Source organism: Corvus moneduloides, chromosome 6 (assembly GCF_009650955.1).
Source record: "Corvus moneduloides isolate bCorMon1 chromosome 6, bCorMon1.pri, whole genome shotgun sequence".
NCBI classification, from domain to species: domain Eukaryota; kingdom Metazoa; phylum Chordata; class Aves; order Passeriformes; family Corvidae; genus Corvus; species Corvus moneduloides.
Genome location: NC_045481.1, coordinates 60,900,166 through 60,920,756, shown reverse-complemented (window position 1 = coordinate 60,920,756; position 20,591 = coordinate 60,900,166). Strand labels below are relative to the sequence as shown.

At 52.3% G+C, this 20,591-nt stretch overlaps 2 protein-coding genes across 8 annotated transcripts in view; both read left to right on the top strand.

Moving 5' to 3' along the window:
* Positions 1-699: 699 nt before the first annotated feature.
* Positions 700-5,501, top strand: LOC116446088 (calcium/calmodulin-dependent serine/threonine-protein kinase 1-like). Of its 3 annotated transcripts, XM_032113303.1 has the most exons (7): positions 714-1,758; positions 1,910-2,131; positions 2,233-2,336; positions 2,428-2,478; positions 2,803-3,169; positions 3,572-3,748; positions 4,073-5,498. In XM_032113303.1, the coding sequence occupies exons 1-7, from the start codon at positions 753-755 to the stop codon at positions 4,174-4,176; spliced, it is 2,031 nt and encodes a 676-aa protein (XP_031969194.1). In that variant the 5' UTR covers positions 714-752; the 3' UTR covers positions 4,177-5,498. The 3 variants fall into 3 exon arrangements, with proteins under 3 accessions (XP_031969195.1, XP_031969193.1, XP_031969194.1); XM_032113304.1 differs by lacking the exon at positions 3,572-3,748 and having other exon boundaries at positions 700-1,758; positions 4,073-5,501; XM_032113302.1 differs by lacking the exon at positions 4,073-5,498 and having other exon boundaries at positions 703-1,758; positions 3,572-3,929.
* A 9,983-nt stretch (positions 5,502-15,484) lies between these two features.
* ZDHHC13 (zinc finger DHHC-type palmitoyltransferase 13) overlaps positions 15,485-20,591 on the top strand; it is a 41,491-nt gene continuing 36,384 nt past the window's right edge. For 3 of the 5 annotated variants that reach the window (XR_004240688.1, XR_004240687.1, XM_032111541.1), the window contains exons 1-7: positions 15,485-15,586; positions 16,102-16,235; positions 16,617-16,739; positions 17,200-17,277; positions 17,725-17,869; positions 19,189-19,253; positions 19,822-19,984. Coding sequence is in view for 3 of the 5 variants with exons in the window: in XM_032111541.1 (XP_031967432.1) it covers positions 15,566-15,586; positions 16,102-16,235; positions 16,617-16,739; positions 17,200-17,277; positions 17,725-17,869; positions 19,189-19,253; positions 19,822-19,984 (729 nt within the window). In the remaining 2 variants the exon portion in view is untranslated. Of the gene's footprint in view, positions 15,587-15,847; positions 16,017-16,101; positions 16,236-16,616; positions 16,850-17,199; positions 17,278-17,724; positions 17,870-19,188; positions 19,254-19,821; positions 19,985-20,591 lie in introns of those variants that run through there. The other 2 variants (XM_032111543.1, XM_032111544.1) reach the window with 2 other exon arrangements.

The window sequence follows — 20,591 nt, the reverse complement described above, 5'->3', positions numbered from 1 at the left end:
ACAGGGCGCAGGGTGTCCCAGGACACAGAGCTGGACACTGATCCCTCCTGGATCTCCTTGGCAGCCCTGTCCCAGGCAAGGATGGTCCTGAATATCCTCCTGGAGCTGTCCCGGGAAGGTCCCTGCTCCCTGGTGCAGGATGGGAGGGGTAGAGGTGGTCCTCTCACACTCATCCCACTCATTCCCCCCTGCGCTGGCTTTGCCCCAGGGTGTTGACCCCCCTTTTTAGGGTGTCCAGCCCTGTTCCCATGGGGAACCTTGGCAGCACCCATGGGCATAAGCAACCTTTGTGGGAGGCTGGGAGCACTGGTGAGGGAGGGGGCTGTTCCTGGTGACCTGGAACTTGGCTCCTGCTGTGAGCCAGGGGCTTTCTGCCTGCCGGGCTGTGGGAACACCCTCTCTGAGCTCTGTGACACCCCCAGCCCCACACCCACTCCTTGCCACAGCTCCTCCCAGACAGCATCCGCTACGGACACGTCCCCCGCTACCGTCCCTTGGCCAGGGGCCTTGTGGCTCATGCCAGACCCTTCTTCCTCCCCAGGGAGTCTCCTCCCAGGAAAGGGGGAAGCCCCCCACAGCCCAGGACTCTCCAGCTCAGCCCCCCTGGAGCCAGGCCGCCGTCTGAGTCCCACGTGCCCTGAGCCAGGTGGGGACTGGCGGCCGTCTTGGCCACAGCGACCACAGCACTGTGACATCACCGCGCAGTCGCTGTGTAACACGGGCCAGCACCTGCAGCTGCCAGCGCAGTCGCGATGGGACGTGCCGGAGCCATGTGTGACGGTGTGGTCCCGGTGATTGTGCTTGTCCTGCTGCTGGCCACTGTGGCTGTCTGGTGGGCCGTTGGCCACTGGCAACCACGGAGGCGGCAGACAAGGACAGCGAAGAGGCGCAAGCGCCCCGGGGTGCAGCCCAGAGGCTCACGGAGGAAGCGAGGAGCCCCTGCGGCTCCCAGGTCCTCCAGGCCTCGGGCGACCCCTCGCAAGCGGCCACGTGCTCCCGCGAGCCCCCTGCACAGCCCCTGCAGCTGCGGCCCCTGCGTGGCAGTGGCCCAGGAGCTGCAGGAACTGATGCTGCTGCTCTGGGCTCGCAATGGGACATGGGTGCCGCTCTACTCTGGGATGTGGCAGGCGTTGTGGAAAGAACTGGAGGAGCTGCTGAAGCGAGGCCACCTGCCCTGCTGTGGCTCGTCCAGCTCCTCCAGGAGCCTCCATCCCTTCAAGAGGCTGCTCCCAGCAAGATTCTCCATCCCTGGGAGAGCCTCAAGCCTTGCAAGGACGGCACACCATCAGAGACCCGCCACCCAGGCAAGAAGCTCAGGCTGTCAGAGATCCTCCATCCTGCCAGGAGCGTCCGCTATCTCTGACAGCCTCCATCCCCCGCAGACGCTCAGTGAGACCTGTCAGCCTGCAGAAGATGCAGAGCCTGTGCACAGGTCTCCCAGCTCCCTTGGACTCAGGGACTTCAACAACACGGGCGCAACCCTGACAACTGACGTTGCCACGGAAAGCCCAGGGGTCCAAGTGGGAGCCCAGCCCGATCCAGGGGAGCCTTCTCAGGAGCAGGTGGCGGAGCAGCGAGTGAGCTGGAGCCAGCAGTTGCCGGCCCACAGCTCCCAGGACGCTGTGCCGGCTGTGCCAGCTGGCAACAGCCCGTGCCTGGTGGCGGAGACGACCCTCAAGACACCCAGGAGGTCCCTCCATCTCCAGGAAGCTGCTCCGAGACGGCCACCGACTACCAGGAAGGCCTTTCTGGTAGCAGGTGAGATCTTCTGAGAAGCTGTCTGAGGCTCTCCCGGGGCTCTTGAGGGGCATCCCCAGGCCAGGCCAGGGCCCTTGAGAGCAGCCGAGTCCCTGGCTGCTTCCAGTGCTTCTGATGCCACGGCTTCAAAAAACCCCTCCCTGGTTTGCAGCTGCTCCTGACACCCCCCTGTGCGAGTCCTCGGGCTGTAGCCCCGGCCGTCCTCAACAGCAGAGTCCAGCCCACGACGCCGGGGACAGCGACGGTGCCGCCCTGCCCCGCTGCCCTCCGGCTCCTGCAGCCGCCTCTGCGCGCTCCCCTGCCCCAGCTCTGCCGCTCGCCAGCCCGACGGCCGCAAGGCGGTGGCCGCTGCCCGGCGCGCAGCAGGAAGCAGGTCAGAGCAACGTGGCCCGCGGTGGCTCGGCCCGCTTCACTCGCGGGCACTCGGCCGGGGGGGCCCTGGGCGCAAGGCTGATGGCTCGGTCTCGGTCGCAGGGCAAAAGAAGAAGCTGCAGGAGCTGTACCAGCTGGGCCCGCAGCTGGGCAGCGGTGGCTTCGGCACCGTTTTCTCGGGCATCCGCCTCTCGGACGGGAGCCCGGTAAGTGGCCGGGACGGCGGGGCGCGGGAGGAGGGCCAGGGGCGGGGCGGGGCAGGGCTTGAGCTCAGCCCCGTCTCTCGTGGCCTTGCAGGTGGCCATCAAACGCGTGGCCCGGGAGAGCGTCCTGCAGTGGTACGAGCTGGTGAGTGAGCGGGGCCACCGCGACAGAGCGGGGCGTGGCGGGCAGGGATAAGGCCGGGGCCCCGAGGGCGGGAGGCGGCGCAGGGCGGGGGGACCGGGCGTGGGCTCAGCGTGCGAGCCGGAGCATGGCGGGCCCGGGGATGCCAAACACCGGAGGTGGGGCCGGGCAGGGGGGCACCCCCCAAGCATCCCCTGGGCGGGAGGAAGCCCAAGCACCAGGGAGGCTGCCCGAGGGGGCACTGGGGCATCCCAGGCACGGGGCAGCACAGCAGCCACAGGGCGGCATCAGGCCTGCTGGAGGCACCGGTCCGTCTCCTCCTCACAGCCCGACGGCACCCGTGTTCCCATGGAGATTGTGCTGATGGAGAAGGTGGGCTCTGGCTGCCGCAACATCACCCAGCTGCTCGACTGGTTTGAGCTGCCTGACAGCTTCCTGCTGGTGATGGAGCGTCCGGAGTCATCGCAGGATCTCCTGGCCTTCCTGCTGGAGCAGGGGTTCCTGTGCGAGGAGATGGCGCGCTGGCTTTTCTGCCAGGTGCTGGAGGCCGTGCGGCACTGCACCGCCTGCGGCGTCCTGCACCGGGACATCAAGCCGGAGAACCTCCTCGTGGACCCGGAGAGTGGCGACCTGAAGCTCATCGACTTCGGTTGCGGCACCTTCCTCCAGGAGCAGGCCTTCACGCGATTTGCCGGTGAGCCCACAGGCCGGGCCCCGCTCCCAGTGCCAGGCACTGCACGGCCCCGTTCCCTCCTGGGCTGCGGGGTGCGGCATTCAGCCGGCTGCCGGCTGCCCTTTGGCACGGCCCAGATGCTGTGCCCCAGGAGCCGGCTGCCGGCCCTGCCCACAGAGGGGGGCTGCCAAAGCCAGGCCCCGGCCGCCCGGCTTGGCAGGCCCGCAAGGGCTTGGGCTGCTCCGCTGGCCTTGTTTGCCTTGCAGAACGGTTTCCTGGCTTTGGCCAATTGGCTGGGGGACGCCGGGTGGCCCCGGGGGGAAGTTGTGGCCACCGGTGCAGCCCCTGCTTCCGCCAGGAGGCTGGCACCAGGCTCTGGAAGGCAGCAGCCTGCGCCTGGACAGCGCCGCCTGTGTCCCCTAGGAACACACATGTACAGCCCACCCGAGTGGATCTGCCTTGGCTGCTACCACGGCCATTTGGCGACCATCTGGTCCCTGGGCGTGCTGCTGTACGTCATGGTCTGCGGGAACATGCCCTTCCAGGAGGACCGTGACATCGTGTCGGGGCAGCTCTTCTTCTGGCAGCAGGTCTCTCCAGGTTGGTGTCCGGCCTCAAGAAGGCAGGCTTTGGCAGATGGCACCGCGCAGCCCAGCGTGGCCCTCACGCAGCTCCGCGGGAGGTCGATCTGCCCTCAAGGGCTGGCCGCAGGCGGCGGCCCGTGACCACGGGGTCGGCGTGGCCCGCTCGGCTGAAGGAGGTGGCGCGTGTCCTGCCGTGCCGCTGTCCCGCAAAGGGCAGAGTCAGCCAGGAGGCCGGCACAGCTCTGAGCACACGCAGCACGGCCCGGGCCCTGCGGGCGCCGGGAGCAGCTGGGCAGGAGCCTTCTGCAAGTGACCGGCGCTTTCTGGCTTCTCTCCCCAGAGTGCCAACATCTGATCCGCTGGTGTTTGTCCAAGCACCCCGCGGACAGGCCAGCGCTGGAGGAGATCTTGCGCCACCCTTGGGTGCGGGGCAGGCGTCTTTGATGCCTTGCCGGAGCCTCTGCAGCACCCGGTTACCGAGTCCCACGCAGGACTGAGGACTCGAGTGTCATCCCTGAAATCCCTAATTAGCTTGGTCTTTGCATGTTTAGTGCTTTAATTAGTTGATTTTGAGTTAAATATGTTTTAATTGAATGGTAAAATTAACCCATCAGCCCAGGTACAGGAATCAAGTTCTGTTATTAGTGTTCTAAATGGTTCAAAGCAGTTTGTTTGCACCATTCCCAGTTAAAAATCCCCCAGTTAAAAGTTTCCCAGTTAAAACCCCTTTTCAAACTTTAAGCCACTTGTACACTCTAAGAGGTTTTTTTCCCATGTTCATTGTATATACTTTTACAAATGTTTTAAGATGTAGGAGATGTATTTTAATATTTTTTTAAGGCACGCTTCAGAGCAAGCGCAGAGATCACTGCAGATTAGATGTAGTGGACGCCAGTGCTGGGTGTTAAAGCCTTACTCCTATTACGGAGCTTTTAATAATTTTTCCTTGACTTTTGGATTAGCTAAAAGTCAGCCCAGCACTGCAAGTTCTTCCACCAGAGGTCCAGTGCTGTCTAAGCCTGAAGATCTCTAATCCCTGCGCTCCTGGGGCATACCTCCTGAGCCACTAGGATCCCAAATTTTTATATTTTTCTAATTCTTGTAATTTTTCAGTTTTTCTGTTTTTAATAAATTATTTTAATTTTTCTAAGAGTTGTCTCATTCCTCACACGAGAAATAAAAGCACCACAAAGCCATGCCGGGGTGTCAAGTCTGGTCCTGGTTAGCAACTTCAGCTAAAGAACCCTCTTGGGAAAAGGGGTAATCAGAGTGTTCCCTTCAGCCTTTGTCAAGCTTTTGATGCCTTTCCTCCAGGCACCATGGCAGTTTTGTGTCTTCAAGCACAGGCTGTAGTACAGGCAGGAGGGGCTGTAACAAGCCAAGAAATGCAACAGTGAAACAACAGCCGCCCTGTCAAACTGACGCGGCCACTTGGGTTCACCTGAAGTGATACCTGGGCTCATGTGTGCGTTCCAAGGGCCAGCGGGTGGCAGGCACAGAGATGCTGCTCCTCTCCAATGCTGGGACAAGAATCAGAAATGGCAAAAGGTCATTTCACGTTGAGCCCTGACAAAATTCTTCCTCTTTCCTCCACTGAAATGGCAGGCAGGGCTGGGCCTTTGACCAGCTGGGTCTGCAGCCTCGTAAGCCATGGGCATGGAGCCCATGGGAAATGTTGGGATGCTGGAGTTGCTGCCATGGTGCTGGGCTCATTGTAGCCCCCAAGTAATCTTTCTCTAGCCTCAAAACAACTGATGGAGATGGAAAGTGCAGTAACCAGTTGTTGGGGTTTTAGTTTAGTCTGTTTTTTTCTCTGTTAAAGGAATTTTCTCCCATATGCATGTTGCTAGGGGACAAATAGCTGTACTTAAGAAAGACAAAAGGGGAGTGGGGCGGACCTGGCTACTCCTTTGTCTACACCTGGGTGTGGGGTCAGTTCGCTCTGAGCGTCCGGGGAGAGAAGCTGCAGAGAAAGGAGCTGCTGCTTCTTTCTTTTTGGCCGTTCTTTCTTCCTGCTGGAAACAACGCCGGGACCCCAAAAGCCGCTTTCCCTGCCCTGCTGGAGACCGAGCTGTGGCTGCCCTGCTCCGCTGCTGCTTCGAGCTTTCGCTACGCTGTAGCCCTGCTCGCCCTGCCTGCCTGGGCCTCCGTGGGTTTTTCCCATCTGGATACATCTCGTCTGCCACCCGGGATTTGCGTTCGTCCCTGCCGTTCCCGCCTGCTGTTCCTGAGAGCCCGGGATCAACTGCCCAGCAGTTTGTGAAGCCTTTGTTCCATCCCTTCCCGGGATCCCGGGGCACCGGTGCCGCGTGTGTCCCGAGCTCGCTCCGGAGCGCCCCCTGCAGCCGCGGGGGAACCATCGCACCTGCCCTGCCCACCGGGAGCCGCCAGCGCCCCTGCCGGCTGCGAGCGGAACTGCACCCGAGGGGAAATAGCCTGACAGCCGAGAAGGCTGGCACTGGGTTTGTGATTGCTGTTACTGCCAGAGTTGTTGTTGTTTTGTTTGACTGGTTATACACATATATATATATATAGTAAAGAACTGTTATTCCTATTTCCCACATCTTCGCCTAAAGGCTCTTGATTTCAAAATATAATAACTTGGAGGGAAAAGGGGTTATATCTGCCACTTCAAGGGGGGCCTCTGCCTTCCCTAGCAGACACCTGTCTTTCAAAACCGAGACAGATCTTGGCGCCCAACGTGGGGCCTAAGGGCATTAAGAGATAGAGGTGAAAAAGGAATAACAGTTCCTGGATAACTTTATTTTGTGTGCTGGATATTGGAACCTTGTTAGGCAGCACTATGTGGTCTAGTTTACCCTGGTTCGGGTGGCATGTAGCCGTGGCTATATTCTTCCCCTTTGCAGCTCCTTACTTGAATATGGGTCCTCTGACTAAGGCTACCATTGCTGTTATCCAGCTTGCGTTATGGGTCGAGAAGGTGAGGAATTCATGGGTTTTTAACTTCCTCCGGAATGTGGGCACATGGATAAACAGCTATCACACACTGAGCACATGTTTTTGGGGTTATGTTAACAATGGTACCTTCTGTGAGGAAATGACACCAGGAGAAGTTTTCTCCCAACCCCTCAACCAGTTCTTTGGGCCCACCCCATCAATTTTTGAAGGGTTTAAATTCCCTCTGAATACTAACCATCTGCTGCTGATAGGCCTACTCTATTTAGCATTCAAGGATAAGTTGAGATTGGCTTGGATATCTACCCGGACACCAGCCCCAGAGACTAGAGATCCTACCCCAGAGCCTGATCCTGCCCCAGAACCTGACATGGCCCCAGAGAGTAGAGTTCCTACCCCAGAGCCTGATCCTGCCCCAGAGCCTGACACGGCCCCAGACACTAGAGATCCTACCCCAGAGCCAGAGCCTGCCACAGCCCCAGACACTAGAGATCCCGCCCCACAGACTGATACTGCCCAACAGTCCACCTCAGAAATGGACTACCCAAACTGGGTGGGGGTACTGGCAAAAGGGATGCAGGAGATGTGCCAAGAGATGGGTCAGGTGCGCCAGGGGATATGCCAGGAGATGGGTCAGGTGCGCCAGGAGATATGCCAGGAGATGGGCCAGGTGCGCAAGGAGATGTGCCAAGAGATGGGCCAGGTGCGCCAGGAGATATGCCAATTGCTAAGGGAATACACCTCCTCAGCTAGTGAAAAACCCTCTCCCTGCCCCAAAGAGGGTGAGTCCGATGGTGCAGCAGTGGAACCCACGGATGTTACAACCATCCAGGCTTCAGCTGAACCACAAGGACAACCACAGCCAGCAGCAGTCGCCCCTGTGCAAAGGAGGAAGTATAAGACCAAATCAGTACGACCAGTTAATGATGATGGGCAACCAGGGCCCTCACAACCAGCAGGAGAGCCAGAGCCAGAAGTCATCACTGAGTCCCTGTCGCACGACAGTCTCCGTGCTATGCGAAACGACATTGTGCGAAGGGGGCGTGAGCCTTATACCACCTGGCTGCTTCGGGTTTGGGACCTTATGGGCACAAGTGTGCAACTGGATAGTGGTGAGGCAAGGTATCTGGGATCGTTGACCCAGGACCCAGGTGTGGACCAGATATTTGTGAGGGAGCCAGGGCCTCTCTCTCTCTTTGGGAGCGGCTCTTAATGAGTGTGAGAGAAAGGTTCATTCACAAAGAAAGAATGCAGGAGTATCATCATAGAATGCAGTGGAAGACACTCGAGCAAGGGATCCAACAGCTAAGAGAGGTGGCAATATTAGAGGTACTCTTTGGGAAGGATGGACAGCATGATAATGACCCCGATAAGGTCAGGTGCACAGGACAGATGATGTGGAACCTGGCAAGGCTAGGGCCACCACAATACACCACCTTCATTGCAACGATTGATGCTGACAATACCCGAGAAACAGTGGGCTCTGTTGCCAACAGGCTCAGGCATTATGACAGCATGATCAATGGCCCGCTAAAAGCTCATGTCTCTGCTGTGGTCCAGGACCTCAAAGAGGAGATGAAGGAGAAGATGGAGGAGATGAGGGAGGAGATGAGGAGGGTCAGTGTGGCACCAGTGCGAGTCACAGGCCCCCAAGTCAGAGCCCGTCGTCCCCCTGCTAGAGAGAGAGGGTACACCCCACGAGCTGAGCTGTGGTTTTTCCTGTGTGAGCATGGGGAAGACATGAGAAGGTGGGATGGGAAACCCACCTCTGCCCTGGCAGCGCGGGTGCGTGAACTCAAGGAGGGAGGCACTAACCGAGGGGGTTCCGCTAAGGTGAAAGTAGCCCCAGCCTCCCGTGACCGAGCTGCCAGGCATTACAGAAGGGAGGATGATATGTCGGATCCCCTTGAAGGTACCTCGAGCATGTACACCCAGGGAAAGAATGATAACCAGGGCTAGAGGGGCCCTGCCTCTAGCCAGGAAGAGGCACGGGAGAACCGAGTTTTCTGGACGGTGTGGATCCGATGGCCTGGCACATCAGAGCCACAAAAATATGATGCATTGGTTGATACTGGGGCACAGTGTACTTTAATGCCATCGAGACATGTGGGGGCAGAACCTGTATCCATCGCTGGGGTGACTGGGGGATCACAGCAGTTGACCCTTTTGGAAGCTGAGGTGAGCCTGACTGGGAAGGAGTGGCAAAAGCATCCGATTGTGACCGGCCCAGAGGCCCCGTGTATTCTGGGCATAGACTTCCTCCGGAATGGCTACTACAAAGATCCAAAAGGACTCAGATGGGCATTTGGGATTGCTGCTGTGGAGGCAGAGGGCATTAGGCAATTGAACACCTTGCCTGGACTATCTGAGAATCCTTCTGCAGTTGGGCTCCTGAAAGTGGAAGAGCAACGAGTGCCAATTGCCACCTCGACAGTGCACCGCCGGCAGTATCGGACAAATCGAGATGCTGTGATCCCCATCCACAAGATGATCCGCGAGCTGGAGAGTCAAGGGGTGGTCAGCAAGACCCACTCACCCTTCAACAGCCCCATCTGGCCTGTGCGCAAGTCTGACGGGGAATGGAGATTGACTGTGGACTATCGTGCCCTGAATGAAGTGACTCCACCGTTGAGCGCTGCCGTGCCAGACATGTTGGAGCTCCAGTACGAGCTGGAGTCCAAAGCAGCAAAGTGGTACGCCACTATTGACATTGCCAATGCATTCTTCTCCATTCCTCTGGCAGCAGAGTGCAGGCCTCAGTTTGCCTTCACCTGGAGGGGCGTGCAGTACACCTGGAATCGACTGCCCCAGGGGTGGAAGCACAGTCCCACCATCTGTCATGGACTGATCCAGACTGCACTAGAAAAGGGTGAGGCTCCAGAACATCTGCAGTACATTGATGACATCATTGTGTGGGGGAACACCGCAACCGAAGTGTTTGAGAAAGGAGAGAGAATAATTCAAATTCTCCTGCAAGCTGGTTTTGCCATCAAGAAGAGCAAGGTCAAGGGACCTGCCCGAGAGATCCAGTTCCTGGGAGTAAAGTGGCAAGATGGACGACGTCAGATTCCCATTGAGGTCATCAATAAGATCACAGCAATGTCTCCGCCGACCAACAAGAAGGAAACACAAGCTTTCCTAGGTGCTATAGGTTTCTGGAGGATGCACATTCCCGAGTACAGCCAGATCGTGAGTCCTCTCTACCTGGTTACCCGCAAGAAGAATGATTTCCACTGGGGCCCTGAACAGCAGCAGGCCTTCGCCCAGATCAAACAGGAAATTGCTCACGCCGTAGCCCTTGGCCCAGTCAGGACAGGACCAGAGGTGAAGAACGTGCTCTACTCTGCAGCCGGGAACAAGGGTCTGTCCTGGAGCCTCTGGCAGAAGGTGCCTGGTGAGACTCGGGGCCGACCACTGGGATTCTGGAGCCGAAGCTACAGAGGATCTGAAGCCAACTACACTCCCACAGAGAAGGAAATCCTGGCAGCTTATGAAGGAGTCCAGGCTGCCTCAGAAGTAATCGGCACAGAGGCACAACTCCTCCTGGCACCCCGACTACCGGTGCTGGGGTGGATGTTCAAAGGAAAGATTCCCTCCACGCATCACGCCACCGACGCTACTTGGAGCAAATGGATTGCCCTCATCACGCAGCGCGCCCGAATTGGAAACCCAAGTCGCCCTGGGATCTTGGAAATAATTACGAACTGGCCGGAAGGTGAGACTTTTGGGTTATCTTCTGAAGAAGAAGAGGAGCAGGTGACACGTGCCGAAGAAGCCCCACCATATAACGAGCTACCAGAGAGTGAAAGACAATACGCCCTCTTCACTGATGGTTCCTGCCGAATTGTAGGCGCTAGCCGGAAATGGAAAGCCGCTGTATGGAGCCCCACACGACAAGTTGCACAGGCTACTGAAGGAGAAGGTGGATCGAGCCAATTTGCTGAGCTCAAAGCTGTCCAATTAGCTCTGGACATAGCTGAAAGAGAGAAGTGGCCAAAGCTCTACCTCTACACTGATTCATGGATGGTAGCCAATGCTCTGTGGGGTTGGCTGGAAAGGTGGAATAAGGCAAACTGGCAGCGCAGAGGAAAACCAATCTGGGCTGCTGAAGAGTGGAAAGACATTGCCACTCGGGTAGAGAAGCTATCCGTGAAGGTCCGTCATGTAGATGCTCACATCCCCAAGAGCCGGGCTAATGAAGAACATCGTAACAACAAACAGGTAGATCAGGCTGCGAAAATAGAGGTGTCCCAGATAGACTTGGATTGGCAACATAAAGGAGAACTGTTCCTAGCTCGATGGGCCCATGATGCCTCAGGTCATCAGGGCAGAGATGCCACCTATAAGTGGGCACGAGACCGAGGGGTGGATCTAACCATGGACAGTATCTCCCAGGTTATCCATGATTGTGAGACATGCGCTGCGATCAAGCAGGCCAAGCGGGTGAAGCCTCTGTGGTATGGCGGGCGATGGTCCAAATACAAGTATGGGGAGGCCTGGCAGATTGATTACATCACACTGCCTCAAACCCGCCAAGGCAAGCGCTATGTGCTCACAATGGTAGAAGCCACCACTGGGTGGCTGGAGACCTATCCTGTGCCTCACGCTACTGCCCGGAACACCATCCTGGGCCTGGAAAAGCAAGTCCTTTGGAGGTATGGTACCCCTGAGAGAATCGAGTCTGACAATGGGACTCATTTTAAGAACAGCCTTATAAACACCTGGGCTAGAGAACATGGCATAGAGTGGGTGTACCACATCCCTTACCATGCACCAGCAGCTGGGAAGGTTGAGCGGTGTAATGGACTGCTTAAAACCACCTTGAAGGCACTGGGTGGGGGGACTTTCAAAAACTGGGAGATGCATTTAGCAAGAGCCACCTGGTTAGTTAACACTCGAGGCTCCACCAGCCGAGCAGGCCCTGCCCAATCTGAACCCCTACAAACAACAGACGGGGATAAGGTTCCAGTGGTGCACATGAGAGGTATGCTTGGAAAAACTGTTTGGGTAAAGTCTGCCTTGAGCAAAGACAAACCCATCCGTGGGGTTGTTTTTGCTCAGGGACCAGGTTGCACCTGGTGGGTGATGCAAAAGGATGGAGAGACCCGATGCTTACCTCAAGGGGACCTTGTTTTAGGGTGAACTACCCATGGCTCTGTACTTGTATCAGTATCAGCATGTATATTTGTATATAATTTGGGTAATGCATAGATTTATATGGTTAAAAAAGTTAAGTTTCATGTAACATGTTAGTATGGGAAAAAATTCGGGGTGGGTAATGTTGGGGTTTTAGTTTAGTCTGTTTTTTTCTCTGTTAAAGGAATTTTCTCCCATATGCATGTTGCTAGGGGACAAATAGCTGTACTTAAGAAAGACAAAAGGGGAGTGGGGCGGACCTGGCTACTCCTTTGTCTACACCTGGGTGTGGGGTCAGTTCGCTCTGAGCGTCCGGGGAGAGAAGCTGCAGAGAAAGGAGCTGCTGCTTCTTTCTTTTTGGCCGTTCTTTCTTCCTGCTGGAAACAACGCCGGGACCCCAAAAGCCGCTTTCCCTGCCCTGCTGGAGACCGAGCTGTGGCTGCCCTGCTCCGCTGCTGCTTCGAGCTTTCGCTACGCTGTAGCCCTGCTCGCCCTGCCTGCCTGGGCCTCCGTGGGTTTTTTCCCATCTGGATACATCTCGTCTGCCACCCGGGATTTGCGTTCGTCCCTGCCGTTCCAGCCTGCTGTTCCTGAGAGCCCGGGATCAACTGCCCAGCGGTTTGTGAAGCCTTTGTTCCATCCCTTCCCGGGATCCCGGGGCACCGGTGCCGCGTGTGTCCCGAGCTCGCTCCGGAGCGCCCCCTGCAGCCGCGGGGGAACCATCGCACCTGCCCTGCTCACCGGGAGCCGCCAGCGCCCCTGCCGGCTGCGAGCGGAACTGCACCCGAGGGGAAATAGCCTGACAGCCGAGAAGGCTGGCACTGGGTTTGTGATTGCTGTTACTGCCATAGTTGTTGTTGTTTTGTTTGACTGGTTATATACATATATATATATATAGTAAAGAACTGTTATTCCTATTTCCCACATCTTCGCCTAAAGGCTCTTGATTTCAAAATATAATAACTTGGAGGGAAAAGGGGTTATATCTGCCACTTCAAGGGGGGCCTCTGCCTTCCCTAGCAGACACCTGTCTTTCAAAACCGAGACACCAGTCTAGCCACAGGAAAGCACCCAGGTGCCTTCCCTGGCCCTGTGGGCAGGTGCCAGCTGCAAACCTGTGCCACCTTCTGTCTACTGCCCTGACCTACCAATACAGGCTTTGGGAAAAAACCATACTTTTTCATAAATGAGGAAGGGGCGGTCAATAGCTAACTCATGTAAGCACAAGTTAACTATTGGGAGACAGCAAATGTTAGTTCAGGCAGCAGATGTTAATTACAAAACCTAAGAAACCGAATTCGCCCTAATCTTGTCAAGATAGAGGGCACAAGGATTATCTCAGAGACCGCTGAATCATTCCTCAAAGGACTACGCATGCCCAGGGAGAAAGGTGAAAAGTGCACTGTGAGGAAGACTACTGGTCTTTGTGAGGAACGAGACAACTCTTAGAAAAATTAAAATAATTTATTAAAACAGAAAAACTGAAAAATTATAAAAATCAGGAAAATATCAAAATTTGGGATCCTAGTGGCTCAAAAGGTATTCCCGGGAACGCAGGGATTAGAGATCTTTGGGCTTTTACAGCACTGGACCTCCGGTGGAAAACTTGCAGTGCTGGGCTGACTTTCAGCTAACCCGAAAGTCAGAGAAAAATTATTGAAGGCTCCTAAATCGGAGTAAGGCTTAAGTGCCCAGCACTGGCGCCCACCACAGCTAAATCTGCAGTGGTCTGCCCCTGCTCTGAGGCTGACTCAGTATTTTATAGTGCCCTTGCTCCACCCCAGTCCGCCCACGGACCGCCCATGGCACACCCCTTTGGTTCTAAGTGATTGGTGCTTTCTTTTTGACAGATTATCTCTGTCTACCAATAGCTCGTCGTTGTCGGGGGGGTAGTAGCAGCTGGAGTAAGAGTGGTAACATGCCCTTATTAAGATTCAGGTTGCCATGGAGCTTACTTACAGACCAACGGCTAAAGGTCTAAAGCTGGCTGTTGGCTGTTAGAAACTGGGGTTTGGAGCTGGCCCTGAGCAAAGTAGAAACCCTTAAAATAAAATATTAAAATACATCCAACACATCTTAAAACATTTGCAAAAGTATACAGAGAACATGAGAAAAACAGCTTTTTTTTAAGGTTGGAAAGGGAATTTTAACTGGGACACTTTTAACTAGGGGATTTTAACTGGAACTGGTGCAGATAAACTGCTTTGAACAAGTGAAAGCACTAATAGCAGAACTTGATATTTGTACCTGGACTGATGGGTGAACATTAACACTCAATTAAAGTTGTGTAACCCAAAATTAACTAATTAAAACACTTAACATGCAAAGACCAAGCTAATTAGGGAGTTCATGTATGACAGTCTTCGTCAGAAAGACCCCCGAGGAAGAGGAGAGGCCTTCCTCAGCGCGACCACCAGGACACGCAGCGCATGCGTGACCCGTATGCTAATGATATTAATGACTTCCGAGAAATCATTTGTACAACCGTGCCTGTCCCAAGGAATGTGATGAATATTCATAATTTAACCCATAATACTGTGTTGTAGGGAGCACCGGTGTGCGTGTTTGGAGGAGCGATCCCCACACACCCGGCGTGCCGAATAAAGCAAATACTCACTTCTCTGACTCTGTCTCTGAAGTGTCTCCTGGCCCGGTTTCGGCACGATTCATAAATGTGCCTGCTCTTTCCATTTTTCTTCCCTTTTATTTGGGCTGCTGACCCTCTTGTGCCTTGAATGGCTCTCCAAGCCTCTACCTGAAGGCCTGACCTGAGCTGTGATCCTTCCAGCCAGGAGCCCACTGTGAGGGGATGGCGAGAGTCCTGTGTGTCAGCCCTGGTCTGGAGGCTGAGCTGGGGGTGATAATTACCCCTTTTCTGATGACCTGTGAGTGATGACTTCCAATTCTCCAAGAGCCATGGCACGTTTCCTCCAGGAGCAGGAGGCCCCCATGTCCTCCACAGCCCTGGGACACCTCAGGCCCTTCCCTGCTCTGCCCAGGCCCAGAGCCATCGAGAGCTGGCGGTCTCCGGTCACCCCATGCCGGGGTTTGTCCTCAGGCCAGAGGAGATGGCATCGCTCTGGGGGCTGCCAGGGTCCCACCTCACCTGGGAAGCTTGTGGGTGTTTGACACCTGTGGGTGTTTTCCCAGGTTATCCCCATTTCTTCGCGGGGTGACCACTTGCCCCTCACAGATTGCCCTAAAATGGCAGCTCCTCCCTCACCCTGCGCTCATTATGAGGGGACACTGGGGCTCGGCCACGGGTGGAAACGCTCCCAAATGGCCTTGAACTCCTGTGGCAACCATGCCAGCAAGGAGGTGGCACTACTCCTTTCAGGGAATTGTGGAGAGCCAGAAGGTCCCCCTTGTGCCTCCTTTTCTCCAGGCTGAGCCCCCCCAGCTCCCTCAGCCGCTCCTCATCAGACTTGTGCTCCAGAGCCTTGACCAAGGGACCGCTTCCAGCTGCGGAGGCACAACCCCCCGAAAAATTCGCCAGCAGAAAAGGGTCCTTGTCTGACACAAGCCGGGGGGATCCTGTGCGAAAACGAGAGAGTTTTTCGCTGTGGCTGCCTCGGTAAAAGGGAAGGAGGCATTTCAGGCACAGCTCAACAAGCCCGAGAGCTGCCGATCTGCCCGCCCAAGCGGCTCCGCAGCGGCCGGGGCAGCTCAGGAATGGCTCCCCTGGGCTTCCCCGGTCCCGCCCCGCCCGGGCCGTGAGTGCCCGGCCCCGCCCCGCAGCCGTGCCCAGGAAGCGGGAGCAGGAAGCTGCGGGGCCGCGGCGATGGCGGGCAGCGGCCCGGCGGTGAGCGGGGAGCCCGCGGGCAGTGCCGGGGCTGGAGCGGGGCTGGGACCCGGCGCTGCCCGGGCCGGGGGTGCGGAGCGCGGCCGCGGGCCCCTGGCAGGCGGCGAGGGCCGGGCCGCGGTGCCGCCGGGGTGTGGCGGGCGCTGCCGGGCAAGAGCCGTCCGTGTCGTGCCCTGCGTGTGCCTCGTCTGTTCCCTCGCATGGGCTTTCAGGCTGCACGGGCGGCACTGCGGCTCCCAAGTGCGTTTTAAAACCCTCCGCAAGGCCGTAGGTGTTGGTTCTGGTGTGGCAGCGCTGTTGTGGCTGAGGCTGCTGTGTCGGGAACCAGCTCTGCGGGCTGCTGAATAAAAGGATTAGTCTCTTGCCAGGTGGTTTTACCTGTGCTTTGAATTAACCTCTTCGTTTGTATTGACAGAACCTGACACACACAGTGAGTGCTTCTGGTAAAGAGGGCGGTGTGTGTGGTGTGCAGCCGATAAATACCAGTGGTTAATAATTGTTTTGTTAACTGACAGTGTAAAAGCCATTGCCACGGGCCTCATCGACCCCATATGCACAACAGGCAGAGCGCCCATGGAGAGCAAGGTCTCCCAGGCCCATATCCCGTTGCTGAAGACCCCAGCAGCTGTGATATTGTCAAGGCTACACAGTAAGTACATATTCTGAGGGTGCAAGGTGTTGCAATGGATGGGAGTGTCCTCAAATGTGAGCCAGGCTGGATATTTTACAAAGGAAACGTCTTCAGTTTCGTTTTCTCCCAGTAGCGGAAGAAGAGAAATCACTTACAGTTGCTATTGTAAATAAAAGCATTCCGAGCACCTTTCTTTAAATAGAAACTTCTCATCAAGGCACAGCCTCATTCTTTTTACAAGCCTTCCATTGAATGCAATGTGGAATTTGCTCAAGTAGGAACTGCTGGGTGATCTTTCTGATATGTGTTTTTTCTCTAGGATGCAACTGTTTCCAGACTGGAGAATACTGAAGAGATGATAAGTAAATTGATTTTTTTTTTTTTTTCCCCTCATTTAAGGTATGGAATGCTCGAGCGATGCAAAGAACTGGTAGAAGCAGGATATGATGTTCGCCAACCAGACAAAGAAAATGTCACTCTTCTTCACTGGGCAGCAATAAACAACAGACAGGAGCTGGTGAAGTAAGCCGGGAGTCCCTGTGACAGTAACAGAGCGTATTCTGCCACTGTTACCTATAATCACTTTGTTGCTTTTGTACTGGAAAAGGAACCCGGTGCCTGAGAAGAAAAGGGTAGAATTCAAATTTTGATGCGCTTAGCTTTGTGTCGATGTCACTGGAATGTAAAGACAGTGCGGTTTCTTTAGATGTGAAATCATGTATTGCATGAAATAATTTTATTTTCGTGGGTTTTTTTAACAAAGGTGAAAGCTGATTTTAGAAGTACCTTGCTAAAGACTGTATTGTTTCTTCAGCATTTTCTTGAAACAGTGTCATTTACTGCAAAAGCACTTCTGTCCGTTTGCTTCTCTAGTGAATTTTTTATTAGGAGTCATTTACTCCTTTAGCTGTGTTACCATTCGTATCATGTTTTGCTATTTTATTATGTCTGTTCCTGACCTTCCTGTGTTGCTATTACACAGATATTATATTTCCAAAGGTGCGGTAGTGGATCAGCTCGGTGGAGATTTGAATTCTACGCCCCTGCACTGGGCCATTAGGTAATGCTGCTTGCAACCACTAATTGCAAATCTGTCGGTATTGACAGCTGTGGTAGCGTTTCCTGAGATCTGCAGAACAAAGCACTGCTTGGCTGCAGAAAACATATGCTGAAATAATTCTTCTGGGAAAACTTGTCCGAGTGCAAATTCTCCCATTGGAAGATCAGTGCTTCTTTCTGGACCATCAGTCTTTTGCCAGAGTCAGAGACTTGGCTGACTGCTCAGAGGAGAAATTACTGTAGAATAACCTCTGTATTCTAAATGAACACTTTGCCCTAGGCTCATTCAGTAAGGTATATATTGAATATGATTTGCTGAAAAAGCCATGAGAATCTGAGAGAAAACTGGTTTTTGTGCACTCTCTATGAGAACTATAAGGGCAATGCTTTCAATAAAATATCAATTTTTAAAATCATCTCTATAGTTTCATTTCACATATCGTTATAGACAAGGACACCTTCCCATGGTCATGTTATTGTTGAAATGTGGAGCGGATCCCAGTCTTATTGATGGGGAAGGATTCAGTAGCATTCATTTAGCAGTGCTGTTCCAACACATGCCCATCATAGCCTACCTCATATCAAAAGGCCAGGTATGTTGCTGATGCCCAAAATGTTTTCTTATTATGAGTAGCTGCCTGTGTGTAGGAGACATTTCAGAATTAACTGGGTTTTTTTCCTAGATGAAAAGCAGTTCTTTTACACCTATTCTTCTGTGCTATAGGTACAGACAAACTTGGATATTTTTATATTTGTATGTATTATTTTTTTCTTATACTCTTCCCTCTTCCTGTCATCCCCCACATCCAGACTCACCTACATTTCAGTGTATTTAGGAGTGTTGTTAAGGCTGTGCAGATTTGTGGTGCTGGGAAATAACCAGTGGCTTTTAAACCTGGGATCAAAAAGCAATATATGATCTATAGACAGCATGAAGTATTTATGATTTGATTGCAGTTTTGTAATTAATAATTATGCAGTTGTCCATCAATTGAAGAATGCAGAATGAATGATCAGACCAGGTCTGAATTTTCATTAGAAATTTCTGTGTTTAATTTTGTATTGTATCCATGGTAGTTGAGGTCTCTTAGCTTATATTTGAAATGAGCAGAATTAATGACAAGTATAACAATTTGCTAATAAAAATGACAGGAGAATTCTTGTATGATCTAGGCTGATTCTGAGAAACAAGCTAGTCTTAGGATTTAAAAATTTGTTAAGTTTATTTTCTTTCTCATAAAGTTCTCTTTAGGGAGAGTAACTGACTTCTGGAATGTAGGTATAGTGGTGTATATCGCAGGCTTAATAAAGTTGTTGGCCACCTATCATCTACTAAAAAAATCCAAGTGATTAATTCTTTTCAGTAAATCTGCTCTAATGTAAGGATGGATGGAGGCAGGGAACAAGGAAACTTTGTTGTGAAGAAGGAAGAAAATTTGGTAAGAAAGAGGAAGGAAGAAAATTTAGGTTAGATATCTAACTAATGTCTTGAGATACATAATCCTTCTTTGTTGTTTTAATAAGCATGTTTTGTGTACTTTCTGTACATCTGTTATGTACATCTATTTACACAAGGAAGATGGTTAGCATTGTTTTACAAGGTCTTTCTTATTTATAGTATTTCTTTGCAAAAGAGGACAAGAAATATGGTTGACATGATTCACTTAAAAATATCCTTAGTGGAGTCTCTCCCTTAAAAATTTCCTTAAATGGAAACTCACAATATTTTGAAAGGAATGACATACAAGACTTGTAGAAGGAGGAAGAAATTTTAAATGAGTGTTGGCTTCTTGGCTGATATAATTTGGTTTCTGTGCATTTTCTGTTGATTAGTGAAGCTAAGCCAGTTGTATAGCCCCGAACTTCATTGTTCCCTGAAATCACTAGTAATCGCTTGTTATCTTGTTCTTAGAACGTAGATACAACAGACTTCAATGGACAAACACCTTTAATGTTAACAGCACAAAAAGCCATTGGGTAAGTAGAAAATAACTGAAGAAGAGTCTATTGTATTGTACTCAAGAAGCAGTGAGGGGAATTTTTCCTTACTATTTTTTTTTTTAACTGACATTCCTTTCCCTTCCATTTGTACTAAAATACGCAGTATTTCAGAGATCAGGAGTTGGGAATGGATCATTGGATATAGCAAAGAAAGTGAAAAGAATTTCTAGAAGAAGTTTAGGTTTGTGGTTGAATCATCTGCAGCCTTATTGTATTTTCTGCAAAATGAAAATAAATGAGTATGGATGCAGTGAAATGCATTTAGAACAAATAAAATGGGGAGATAGAAGCTACACATGGTGTTGTAGAAAATATACCTCATATTTGCTAAAATGGTAAAGTAACACAGTCTGGAGAAAAACTTCCAGGGCAGGTCTGGAATTCTAAATGTGGATCTGTCATTGATGAGCTTGTTCTGAGAAGGCATTATATACTTGCTGTTGTTTCACAGATGGGAGCTGTTGTTTTATAAAGTGTTCAAAAGTTTCATTTCCAGTCGAGATTATCTTCTGTTTGTTAACTCTTATACTTTATTTTCATCTAGACCAGAACCCATGAGGTTTCTCTTAAAGTTTAACCCCTCTCTCAATGCTGTAGACAATGTTCAAAAGAATACTGCACTTCATTGGGCAATAGCCTCAGGAAATACTAGTGCAGTGGATCTGTTGCTGGAAGCTGGTGCTAGCCTGGACATAAAAAATGTCAAGGTATGTTTTCCTTTGTGATATTTCATCCCATGTGGCATGAATGTGTAAAATGAATGTAAAGAAAAACCTCAGTCCTCTCCATGTTGGATGTAAATTATAACAGGGGGCAGGTGTTCTTAGTCTTTCCCAAAAGGAGGTAGCACCTTTCTTGAGGTGTGGCTCTAAGTATGAATGTAAAGGTTCACTCAACAGTAATTGTGTCCTTTGCAGATTCTGCCTCCCTCACCTTTTTTTGTTTCATTTTCTTGGAGCCTTGTTTCATTTCTTTTTCATTTCTTAATTTGGCTATTTCCTACTTAAAAATGTTGTCATGAGGACTTGGCAGATTTTAAAAAATACATTTCTTAGTGTCCAGTCAGATTCATAAAGACTTCAAATTAGGTGGATGTCCTTCTGTCAAAGCTGGTGTTTGGCAATGCCTGTTGTACATATCACATATTAAAGGCTTCATCTTAATATTTGTAGAAACTGATAGTGAGAGGTATAAATGTTGAAAGTATCGATTCCCATGGCTATATAGATATGTTATTGGAGGCAGTCCAACAGATAAATAGATTCAATCTATTTACAAGTGTCAGCTTTCTGAACTGCAAAGCTCTGATTTAAG

Coding starts and splice junctions, on each gene's coding strand:
- LOC116446088 (XM_032113302.1), top strand. CDS start 753: ATGGGACGTGCCGGAGCCATGTGTGACGGTGTGGTCCCGGTGATTGTG. Junction 1,759..1,909: donor GAAGGCCTTTCTGGTAGCAG/GTGAGATCTTCT, acceptor CCTGGTTTGCAG/CTGCTCCTGACACCCCCCTG. Junction 2,132..2,232: donor CGGCGCGCAGCAGGAAGCAG/GTCAGAGCAACG, acceptor TCTCGGTCGCAG/GGCAAAAGAAGAAGCTGCAG.